At 35.5% G+C, this 12,573-nt stretch overlaps 2 protein-coding genes and 1 long non-coding RNA gene across 4 annotated transcripts in view; 2 read left to right on the forward strand and 1 right to left on the reverse strand.

The window, feature by feature from the left end:
* atp7a (ATPase copper transporting alpha) overlaps nucleotides 1–12,573 on the forward strand; it is an 813,847-nt gene that overhangs the window by 189,084 nt on the left and 612,190 nt on the right. The window lies entirely within an intron of this gene.
* Nucleotides 1,050–3,888, reverse strand: LOC137487584 (uncharacterized). The gene is made up of 6 exons (XR_011006204.2): nucleotides 3,851–3,888; nucleotides 3,418–3,530; nucleotides 2,316–2,442; nucleotides 2,054–2,139; nucleotides 1,692–1,734; nucleotides 1,050–1,592 (listed from the first exon to the last, which is right to left on the reverse strand). It is a non-coding gene; the product is annotated as an uncharacterized lncRNA (long non-coding RNA).
* The window catches only part of gfra4b (GDNF family receptor alpha 4b), a 117,439-nt gene continuing 111,413 nt past the window's right edge, over nucleotides 6,548–12,573 (forward strand). The window contains exon 1 of the mRNA XM_688916.9: nucleotides 6,548–6,958. Within this exon, the coding sequence (XP_694008.4) occupies nucleotides 6,916–6,958 (43 nt within the window). The 5' untranslated portion in view covers nucleotides 6,548–6,915. The remainder of the gene's footprint in view (nucleotides 6,959–12,573) is intronic.

The following is a 12,573-nucleotide window of genomic DNA, read 5'->3' on the forward strand; positions in this document are numbered from 1 at the left end:
TTTGTTTTAGGATGTTGTTTTCAACTGAAACTGAATATTGAATAGGGACAGGGCTTTTATTTCTTGAGCATCATTCCCTTATAGCAAACTAATGGTAAGAGGGGGGTGCTTAAGAATATTGGACTGCCTCTCCAAACACGAAAACAAGTGATCTGTTTAGTTGGAAGTCTACTAAAACAAACTATTTTTTCAGTAAATTCACTTGCACAGATTCATTGTTCACATATGATGAATAACAACATGTGCTAGCAAAGGAAACATTGTAAATTCAGCCAATTCGAATATTATCACTTTTTTTTTGAATGGGTGTTGTCAGTGGTTTTCAGCTGATAGATATGAGCCAGTAGGTGCACCATCCATCCACATTATTCAGCTATACCACATATGGCTGCAGCCGGAAGTTAATGCAAATTATTTATATTATTTATTACATTTCCCATTAATTGTATTTTATTAATGTCTACCCCTAAACCAAACCATCACATTAAAAACAGGTTTGGATCCAGTGTCTTCTTTGTTAATATAGCTGGTTAACCATGTAGATGGATGATAACAGTAGATAACAGATACAAGTAGGCGCAGAAGGCCCCTACAGGCCCATATCTATCAGCTGATAACCACTAATCACGCCCATTTAATCTTTTTTTTGGTCATAATTCAGGAAATACATTGAACAGTCAGAAAAAAGATATGTTCACAATTGTTTTGTAGAATAAAATTCTGTATAATATAATCAGGCATATTGTGTATGAACAAATAAATAATAATATTAAATAAAAAATGTGCACACAGCAAAATATGGGGACCCAAAACAACTCTATGGGTGTTAATTTCAACACTTTGAAAGTGTCTCATGGGGTCCACTCAAAACTGAGTTAAATTAACACTTTCAAAAGGGTTGGCACATTTACACCGAAGTAAGGGTTAATTTTAACTCTGGGCAGAGTTAAAAAATTTAACTATATTTAACACCGCCTGGTGTAATATATTGTTATTTTATTCAACTCTCTTGAGTGTAAATATGGTAAAAAGGTCAAATAGACTGTAAATTACAAAAGAAAAAACATTTTATTTGAAAACATTCACCACTTCAACAATTCATTCAGTTTTTAAAATGCAACAATGTCAAATATGCTTTAAATGTTTTATTAGTACAGACAGTATCAACAAAATATGTATGACCAGTGCTCAAAAAGGCTGTTTCAGTCCTTTGGTCCAAACTTGATGTGTTATCAGAGCAATTTGAAAGTTCAATATATCGTCACTCATAGTTTTCTTCTGAACTCATAGTTTTCTTCTGAAATTACATTTTAAACAACTTGGCGTGCAAATTTTTCACTTCGGGTGTTTCCTTGGTCCTCCATATCAAACACAGCAGTTTAAATGAAGGTATAAATGCTGTAAACTTGTGTGAAAACAAACTGGAGCTAGGAAATCTCATCAAGCATGTCCTGTGAATGAAGTGCTTCCCAGCCACAGGATGACCTTTTTATCCATGATGATGTAGTAGCTGCTGATCGCTCGTCTGGTGGTTCCTGATGCACGGATATAGGGCGATGCTCATCTAAGAACTCTTCAAGACTCCAGCATGACTAAGAAAAATGTTTGAAAACAAATTGCAATCAAATTCTATGATATATTTAAAAGAACATTTAAAGTAAATATAACACACTCAAGAAATCTAAACTCACCTTTTGAAAATCTTCATGATGATCCACAACTTGACTCTCCCAGCTGGTTGAGGTGACAGGATATGGAAAAGTAGAAAAAACACACACATCACTGTTGGATCTCCAAAAACAATTAGGTTAACCACTATGACTAGAACTGGAAAAACAGGCAGCTGTCTGTCACGAATCCTGAATTGAACACAACACTTGGAGAAAAATTTGGAGGAGCTTAAAATCTTTTATATCATTTAGTGATGCTGATTTCCCCAAAATATTGGCCATAGTGTAAAAAATATTCATAAACTTCATAAACTTACAGTTTTCTGTAAGCGTGTGCGTGCATGCGTGTGTGTGTGTGTGTGTGCGCGTGCGTGTTTCTTTACCAGATTCAACTTGTTAGGCCCTTTCAGGTCCAGTATTGACGCCACCTTTACTGGAGTCTAGCAGATGTTTCAGGTCCAAATATAACCTAAAATATTAGGATAAGCAGATGAGGAAAAGTGCAAAGTAAAGAGCAAAACATTATTTAAGTAACAGTTCACCCACAATACAAAACTTATCACCTCCATGTCATTTGTTATTCTTTAATGCTCTAATACCCTCTCAGCTTATTGTGAAACAAATACAGAACTTTATCAAACATACCTTCATTATTATCACCACATATGACCAAGAAGGTGTGCTTGGTCATTTCACCAACTCTGGAAATACACCATCCGTCTCTAATCAGCTACCGTCACAGGGTCTTGTGTTATTGTATAGAGAACTGTGGCTGTTAAAAAAACAACAAAAAATTTGTAACTAACACATATGCATAACCTTCAGATAAAAAAGAGAGATGAACATCACAAAGTATGCCTCACACTTTTTCAGATATCTTTTGATTCAGATGTTGATTATTGATATTAAATCTACAAATCAAACCTGTATCATCATTAGGCTGCTTAAATATGAATCAGTTGATAAATTTTACAGACAGGTGGCTGTTTACAACGCACTAAATTGTCTTTAATAAAAAGAAAATGTTGTGTACAGTACATGCTAAGTTTAGCCTATAGTTTTAAGCACAATATCATGCAGGAGAAAAAGCTTGACTAAGATGTTCCTGACTACATAAATAGCCTAACTTACTAACGTCAGACAGCCCGAGTTGGGAAAAGTAATTTTCGGGGGATACAGAGTTGATTTGCGGGAGGTAAGTTAGCGGGAGAAATGAGTACCTAAAGAGCAATGGGATGAGTTGCACGCGACGTACCTAAACAGCGGTGGGGGTGACTTGCGCGCGACGTACCTGAAGAGCTGGGAGGGATGCGGTGGAGAGGGGTGTGCAAAGTGTTTAATGACCGGGCGGGAGACGCGCGATTTCCGGGAGATTATCATTCATTTGCGGGCATCTACTTAGGCATCTGGGAGTCTCTGTGCATTTGCAGGATAACGTTAACGTTAGTCCCGCAACTTCCGGGAGACTTCTGTAACCTTAAAAGTCTGAGAAAGTGCAAACGCGGTCATTTAAAGACATTAATGTTAACATTCCGACTTTAATGGTTGTCAACGCTTAATATAATTCAAGCGTACGTTATCACGCGAGTCTATCAACTGACGTTAACGGTAATATGGACGGCCACGAATGAACTAGTTTAAAAGGGCCGCATGTTTAAAATAACCAAATTAACATGCACGAATAACAAACAATCATATGTTTTAGTCAGGAAGCCTTTTACAAGTAAGCATATGTTCATTTACTCACCAGATATGTTTTAGAAACTCTCCAGAGCTCATGGAAACCGTCCAGTGTTGCCGTTAGCATCCGGGCAGAGTAGGCTAACGTTAGGCGGCTCCGGGGATTCCCTCGCTAGTTTGCTTGGAATTAAAGGAGAAGTGTCGATTTTATTTTACAGATGGGTAACAACGCACAAAATGGCATTAAGCGTGACAGAAATGTGTTGAACATGTACATTTGATGTTTTTATGCACTATGTATGCGTGAGCATATATAAAAACATTCTTGAAAAGAAGTCAATAGTAATGCAGTTAAGCTAGATACACAAACGACCATGAATGAACCGCAGAAGATTAAAATTGTCACTCTATTCTAAAGTTATTAACTTAACAATATGTTTACAACTGTATTTCCTTAGAGAAAGTCAGTAAAATACCAACATTTAGGTAGTTTGACTCACCAGTTGCTGTTCTAAACCTCAGATGGAAAATGGCGTCTGGAAAGTTCTTCAGTGACTGGGGCTCCATGAATTCCCGGATGTTGGAAATAACACCACCAAGTGTTGAAAAGATAACTCCTTGATTTCGCACTGAATAAAATCAATTCTAACTCTTATTATATTCATTTGTCAAAATCTAACTCTTTAACGTCAACACTTTACTCTGAAATGCATCAACACCGAGAAATTAACTCAGATGAATTTGCTGTGCAGTTTGGTATGTATGCGATTGCTGCTGAAGTGGATATTAATGGCTCAGGTCATTTTAAAGACGAACTATGTGCTGTAATTTAGATCTACATAGGCACTTTTCAAATTTATTTACAAAAAGCCTAAACTCTTAATTGACTGATATTGCCTACATTAGTTAGCATAAAAACAAAAACAGTGTAGCATGTAATAATGACATACCGTAGACGGATAGAATGCAATACAATGTGATTATGAGGCATAATTGACTATTTTAATGAGCTCTACAGTGCCTGGTTGCACTAGTATGCATTCATTAAGATGAAGGCCATGGCTTGTGTTGTAGCACCACAGCCTTGGCAAGAAGGTTAGCAGATCTCTAAGGTGCACTTTGATTGCCAATATGAAGCAGGGCTCTACCCTCCTTATAGGTGCTTTTCCCAGTCCATTATATATATTTACATTTGTGGTCAGTCGATAGAGGTTTTCATCCTGGTTCTCTCTGGAAAAAAAAAGATAGATAAGTTGGTCACTTTAACCCTCATAATGCATTGAACCAAAGGAAATATATATTTTATCCATTTATGTAACATTTAGTAAGGGAATATAATTTTATTTTATATTTTAAGGGAATATAATTTGCATTTAAAGGCCTCAAAATACAAAAATAAATTTGCATGTTTCTGTTTGGATTATTTTCCTACTATTAGGTGCCAAACGTTTATTGCCAAGTTATCTATAATGTTATATTATCATAAAACTTTGCAAAATGTTCCTAGCTTATTCTTAGCTCACACATACTCTTTTGGGAATAAACTTTGTTGATTAACATAAATATGTATGCCTATTGACAAACTATTGCAGCATGAGATCAATGATTTTATCATAAGAAGGTAAAAGTTTATGCAAGTAAAATGAATTTATTTAGTCTGAAAACTTTTCAGAGTGATATTTATGTTTGTTCAGAAGTATAGGTTCCATAAACGTGGACTGTTTTTGAGCAACATTCATTCATGCATATTTTGCTTAGTCCCTTTATTAATCAGGGGTCGCCACAGCAGAATGAACCGCCAACTTATCCAATATATGGTTTACGCAGTGGATGCCTTTCCAGCTGCAACCCAGCATTGGGAAACACTCTTACAATTTTGCATTCTCACATATACACTACAGACAATTTAGCTTATTCAATTGACCTGCACCACATGTCTTTGGACTGTGGGGAAAACCACCCGGATGAAACCCACGCAAACAAGGAGAAAACATGCATAATGCCAACTGACCCAGCCGGAGCTCGAACCAGAGACCTTCTTGCTGTGAGGCAACCTTGCTACCAACTGCGTCAATGTGATGCCTTCTTGAGCAACAATAATTTAGAAATTCAACAGAAATAAAAAAAACAAAAAAAAACAGCCTTTTTATTTTAAATATCAACTAATACCAGTATAATTAGTCATTTAATTATTAAAAAGTTACCAATAATACACATGGTTTGCGTTGAAAAATAAACTAATTGTTTTCTAAAACAGAAAAAGCTGTTCTGAATGTAAAAATTACTGTCTCTGGCCTCTGGCGCCTAGACTGCAGCTTTGCACAAGAAGTTTGGCCAGAAAAGAAATGTTTGTGCCCAATTGAGACTGGTTTTTCTCAAGATTTTTTCCCCCTTCACTTTTGTCAATTGGTGAAGTTTGTTCCTCGCCACTGTTGCCACTGGCTTGCTTGGTTTGTGACTTGTAGAGCTGCATATCGATAGATTTACTCATGAGTGTTTAGGCTTTCAGCAGTGAAAATTATACCACAACATTCAACTGAAAACTGGACTAACACATTTACTAGAACTTCTATGTTAAGCTGCTTTGACACAATCTATATTGTAAAACTGCTATAGTAATAAAAATGAATTGAATTGAATGCATTACAAATGGTGAAAGTCTACAAAAAACAAAAAAACAGAAGTATTTCACTGGACCGCAATAGTGACAGCATATTGTATACAATACTGAATGCATCTAATAGACACAGAAAACAAATTTCATTGAAAAGTGTTTATCAGCATTTTTTTTTCACTTTTTCACTTACTTTTCGAGTGCCTTAATTGGATGATTTTTTCTGATGATCTTAAAAAACAAAAAACAAAAAAAAAAAACGACACATTAATTAACCCAGATTCACTTTTAATTAGTTTTTTTTTTTAATCACAATTTTGTCATTTTATTTCATTAAAATACACAGTTACAGGACATAATCAAGGAGAAGGTTTGAAGCAGACAGACATCTGATCGCTACTGGCTGTCGTAAGTCACCCGTGCATTGACATATTTTTCTGTCCCCTCATATAAATTGTACTCATTTGGTGCCATCTATATAGGCAGCACACTGGGTTTTGAGACACAGCTCAGCAAGCTCTATCTCTCTCTTTGAGACACAGCTCGGCTCGCTCTCTTTCTCTCTCACTCTCGATCTCTGCTCAGAGTTTGATCTTCACTCAGTGAAATCTGACTCTTCATTCACTCGTGTTCTTGCCCTTAAAGAGAACAAATGTCAATACGAGATAATGGAGCAGGTGGACAACTTTCATTAGCGCTTTAATTTAATTTGCATCTTTATCTGAAGCTTTGATTGACAGTTTGACACTTGGCGGTGCGGCGCGCGCGCGGCTGCCCTCCGTGTTTCAGTGGACGTCCATCTCTCATTTGACCATTTTAAGACTCTTTAACATGCCGAACTGCTATGTGCCGCGCTGAAAACAGGACTGCTTTCGTCTGTCGGTAACCTCAGAATATAAAAGCGACAGTTTGGCGACATTTCATATCAGTTCTCTTCAGACGCGCGCAGAAATGGATCTTATGGGAATCTACCTGCTTCATCTCAGCTTTGCCGGTAGGTGATGTGCTGCATGCGCTTTTCATCTTCAATACTCGCCCACATCAAAGTTCTGAGCTGAAACAAAGCTGAGAGATTCTTTAATTATCTTTTCTTTATTGGTGTGCTCTTTCTTTCACCACAGGCGTTCTGTAGTAGCGGAATTTTTAAAGAGATTCGTGAGAATGAGTCGAACGATAACTTGATTGATTCGCTGTTGGTTTTATGGGCACATGTGTTTTTCGTTATTAGTCAGTTAATGAGGTGTTTACTCGGGTGTAAAAGGTTACAGCTTCATTTGCATTTGTTCTATGTCAAAAATTACACTTGATAAGAGGGCTATGTTAATTCACTGTAATAAAACTAAGACTTTAATTGCATAAATTATAATAATAAGTAAAAAAGTAATGTCAAGCTGTACAAAACAACGTTTTTATGTAGACCCCTTTGAATAGAGATGGTAATTCTGCGTGTCTCTGTGTGTCTGTGTATTATTTTACAACATAATTTCAATGTATATAAAATTCATATCCTGATGAACATGATGTGACTAGTGCGTTCAGTCTGCTTGATGACCTTAGAGTAGTTAGCAGTGATTTTTGTTAATGCAGGGTCACATCCAACAGAATATTAAAATGTAAACTCTGTCCCTATATAAAGGATGCAGTGTGTTGTCAGTAGTCCTGAAATTTGCAGCCTCAGTTGATTGAATTGGCTGTGTGTTTTAGCAGATTGGATTTGTGCGAAGGATGTCTCTGCTTTGCTGCTAATTTAATTAGATTTTCAGGTAGCTTGTGTATTAAATGAGTGTGTGCCTGTGTGTTGTTTTTGAATTCAAGGATGTACATACAGTATGCGTGGCATCATAACAAGGGCATTTGCATGTTTGGAAAAATGGATCCACAGATGAAAGCTTTGTGAAAATGAAATGAAACCACAAGAAGCAAATCAATAGCCTGGAAACATCATTTTCATTCATACATTTCAAAACATTACATTACTGTGCATTAATACACCAGTGTGAACACTTTAGCCATCTCTCCTTATCCAAAATAGCTGCTTTTTGTCAGAATGGATGCAGTGAAAGAGCAGAAAGTCTGGTTACTGATCATTTGCTCATAGGATAACAAATTGACTGGCAGTGATTTAAGAGTTTGTATTCTGTTTTCAACGGCAGTTATACAGTCAATTTTCTATTTAGTTTAATCAATTTGATTTTATTTGTATAACATTTAGGTTATTTTTACCTTCTGGTTTGTCCTTTCAAGCAATCAATCATCATTTCATATTACCCAGTAAACAGACAAAAGTAAGTCAGTATAGTGCAGTTAGACATGTTGCATCACCCAAAGTGATTAATAACTTCAATTCTTAAAAAAGGGTAAGACCATGCCAGACACAACAGTGGCACTATTTCTCCCACTTAAAGAAACAATATACTTATAACCCCTCACTTTATGTATGCCTGTCATATATAATCCTGTACATTTAAAATGTATTGGATCACTTTTATTAATAAAGGTTTCAAAAGGTTTTCAAACCATTTTCATAGAATTCTCTTCAAAGAGGCATTTCTTTTCATAATGTGAACTGAAGTTTAATAATATATACAACCTTAGTCTTTCTTAAAGAATCTTTAGTGGAATAAAAATGTTCTATGGATGATAAAGATGGTTCAACTATTGATGCCAATGAAGGACTTTTATTTTTAAGAGTGCATTTCAGATTTGTCTTCAGTAAAGAATTGTATACTTTGTTCAAAACTTTTGTGAAATAACCTGAATGTGAAATTTTCTCGAATTACAAAACATGTCATTCGAGGAACTATTGACTCCTCATTAAATAAAGCTGTTTAACTATGTTAAAAGTCACTAAATGGTGTTCACAGCCTATTTTAATTTGTTAAACCAAGATTTTTACTATACATACTGTAATTATTTACAGTATACCCAAATGCAATAGGATTGTTAATACAAATTCTCCTGTAATTATCCCTAAAACATAGAAACTTTAATCACCGAAGGCCTTATCGCTAAAGAAATAGAAGAACAGCTATAAAAATAATTAGAATAAGTTTCAGAATTGATGAATAATAAAATTATTGTCAGCCAATGATTCAAACTGCTTCATTTAAAGTAGCAGATGACATACTGTAATTGCAGTGTGTGCTTAGAATAGACATGGGTCAGTATAAGATGTGAGGTATGATAACCTTGTATAAACATATCACAGTTTCACGGTATTGGGATTACTGCTCTAAAATACAGATTTATTAAATGTCTGGGTAAAAGCACAAAATCTTTTTTTCCTTATAACACTATATATGTTATTTTATATTTTAATTTATATTTAAAATATATTAGAGCTGTAAATGTGTCAGGCTGAATAATTCAAATAAATCATTGACTTCTGCTGTATTCATTATTTTAAAAACACAGATTTCATTACATCTTTAAACAGCATCTTTGGACACTTTTCTGCTGGAGAGACCATTGTCCTAAACAAACAAACAAACAAACAAACAAACAAACAAACAAGCAAGCGAACAGCCCCCCCCCCCCCAAAAAAAATTAAAATAAAAAAAATAAAAAAAATATACCGTAGGAACGGTATAGCAGAACATTTTGGCAGTTTCAAAACCGCGATATACCTTGATAATGATTATCGCCCCATTCCTAGTTTAGAATGTATAATTCATTGCTGTGGATGCTAAATAGTAGTGTTTTAGTTAGCATTCTTAGTGTAAATGGGCCTTTACAGTGTGTAATACTTCATCCCCACTCCTTTTGTATTTTTCATAGTTAGGTCAAGTTGATCTTGAGTCAAGTGTCAAATCTCATTCCCCCATTATGAAAATCGAGACCTGTCTACCATTTCTAAAAATTTCTACATGCATATTATGTGATCTTGTGAATGTAGGAGTTAGTTCCAGTACTGTAGGTAATTCCACTGTCACTCAAGGCGACTGAAAAGCAGGCAGTTTGTCAGCGATTAGCCAAGGTAAAGATCGATTCATGCTCTGAGAGCTTGTAAATTAGGAACTCTATCAATGTCCATTAGCTCAAGCCATGACTGACATACAATATGCTAATTTTGACCTTGTTGTTAACAGAATCATGTCATTATCAGTATTGACATGGACCTACACTACAATTGATCATATGTAGTTCAGGTTCTAGAACATGCGTTCAGGCTTCAACTGAAATGTGCAGTTCAAAGCCATAATCAAACTGTAGAATTGTAGCCAGCAGCTTGAGGATCAGCTTCTCTCCACCAGCCGACTTAGTGTTTCTGCCTCTATCAATGTCGGACACATAATCTGCGCTCAATGTGATTCTTAATAAAGTGGCTTGCCAACACTTTTATGAAAGTCAGAGACATGTTTATGTTTAACTTAAGTAGCCATGTTAAGCTGCTATAAAGGTGCTGACATCAGTTGACTATGTTTACAACATTAAAACCCAGTGGGCACCTTGATGTCAAAATAATATAAAAAAAAAAACAGATAAAAAAACTTGTCAAAAATCGATTAGTTGGCAATCGACTAACTTGATGCAAAAACAACTTTGCATACACACCTTACATTGGTGTCAGAAGACCTATAATTGACCGTGTTTTTGACACCAATGTCTAATGTCAATTTGATGTTGTTATGTATTGATGGAATACAAAATCCAGCGGTAATCTTTAATCAAAGCTTTACGATTAATAAAACATACAACTTATTATATTATATTACTTTTTGCGTCTTTTTTTTGTTTGGTGGTTAAAAGTATGTCAATGTGTGGATGTCAAATGGATGTCAAGGTTTTCACATCAAATTGATTTGCATTTTTGACATGTTTCTTTGACATCATTATCAATGCTGTTGTGACATCAAGGTGCCTACTGGGGTAGGGCTGGGTTATTTGGCTTAAAATCTTGATTCATTTTAACATTTGTACTCAATTATGTTTAATGAAAGATTATTTTATTTATTTATTTATTTTATTGCTCTCATAGTTCACTGACAAGTTTTGGTCAGTAAATATGCTCATATATGGAAACACTCACAGGTCTACTATCTATGATTCTTTTTTTAACATCAATAATGAACATCTTAAATTAAAACACACATTGTCTAACAAGAACAGGCCCTTTATTCTTATATATTTTTTTAACAAATAGCCTGCAATTTTGGGCGTCACAGTGGAGCAGTGGGTTAAGCACGATTGCCTCACAGCAGTTTTGAGCCTCTACCGGGTCAGTTGGCAATTCTGTGTGGAGTTTGCATGTTTTCCCTGTGTTTGTGTGGGTTTCCTCCAGGTGCTCCGGTTTTCCTCACAGTCCAAAGACATTCGCTATAGGTGAATTGGGTTTGCTAAATTGTCCGTAGTGTACGTGTGTGAATGAGTGTGTATGGATGTTACCAGTTGGCAGTTCATTTCACTGTGGCAACCCCTGATTCATAAAGGGACTAAGCCGAAAAGAAAAGAAAATGAATGAATGAATAAACTTGCAATTTTGGAAACAAAACAAATTATTTTCAATGTTTTTCATATTAACAGTAGAAAATAAGCAGTATTTCTTAATGAAGTTTCTCTTGCATATCCCGTAAATAATATTTTAAACATTTACTGTAAACAAATATTTTAATGTAAATAATAATTTTGATGCCATTTCTCAAGGGATCTCTGACACAGCTTCCAATCATCGTCAAAGTAGTTCAAAATAAGGCTCAAGAATGGGTCAAGAAGGTCATAAAATTACAAAAGTCTTGTAATAACCCTCAATAACACTCCAGGGATTTCCAATGAGTGTCCCAGAATATATAGGATTAAAAGTCTCATTTATTTCGAAGGTTTTCTATAGTTTTACATTCATCCGTAGGCTGCATTATGCAAAACCGGTACAAACTTTATTTTGTGCAGGAATAAAGAAAGGAAAATAAAGCTGGAATTACTGACAACTCAGGCAGTTCAGAATCTGTTATTTCTTTTGGGAGACGATAGCTCCATTTTTCATGCACTTTGATCTTTAAAATGTTGCAGACCTTGTACATTCACAAACAGCAACATTACACTACATGAAAGGTAAAACCCTAAAAAAGCATAAAGCGGAGCACTTAAAAAAGAAATTATTATTTTTCACAGTAGTTAAAAAATATACTCAAATTATGAAGACATGTGACTTCAGAATCCATGTCCCTTTTTTTAATATCAATGGCAAATGTTTACAATCGCCTCACAGCAAGAAGGTAGCTAGTTTGAGTCCCGGCTGGGTCAGCTGGCGTTTCTGTGTGGAGTTTGCATGTTCTCCCTGTGTTGGCATGGGTTTCCTCAGGGTGTTCCGGCTTCCCCTACAGTTCAAAAACATGTGCTATAGTTGAATTGAATAAGTTAAAATAAGCCATCGTGTACATTATGTGTGTGAATGCAGGAGTGTGTGGGTGTTTCCCAGTGTTGGGTTGTGACTGGAAGGGCATCCACTGCATAAAGCATAGGCTGGATAAGTTGGCGGTTCATTCCGCTTTGTCGACCCCTGATTAATAAAGGAACTAAGCTGAAAAGACAACAAATAAATATGTAGAAATATATATTAAATCAACAGGCAATGTGGACAAACTTGTCACAGAATTAATAATGTAGCACTTC

The sequence above is a fragment of the Danio rerio genome, chromosome 14, assembly GCF_049306965.1.
Source record: "Danio rerio strain Tuebingen ecotype United States chromosome 14, GRCz12tu, whole genome shotgun sequence".
NCBI classification, from domain to species: domain Eukaryota; kingdom Metazoa; phylum Chordata; class Actinopteri; order Cypriniformes; family Danionidae; genus Danio; species Danio rerio.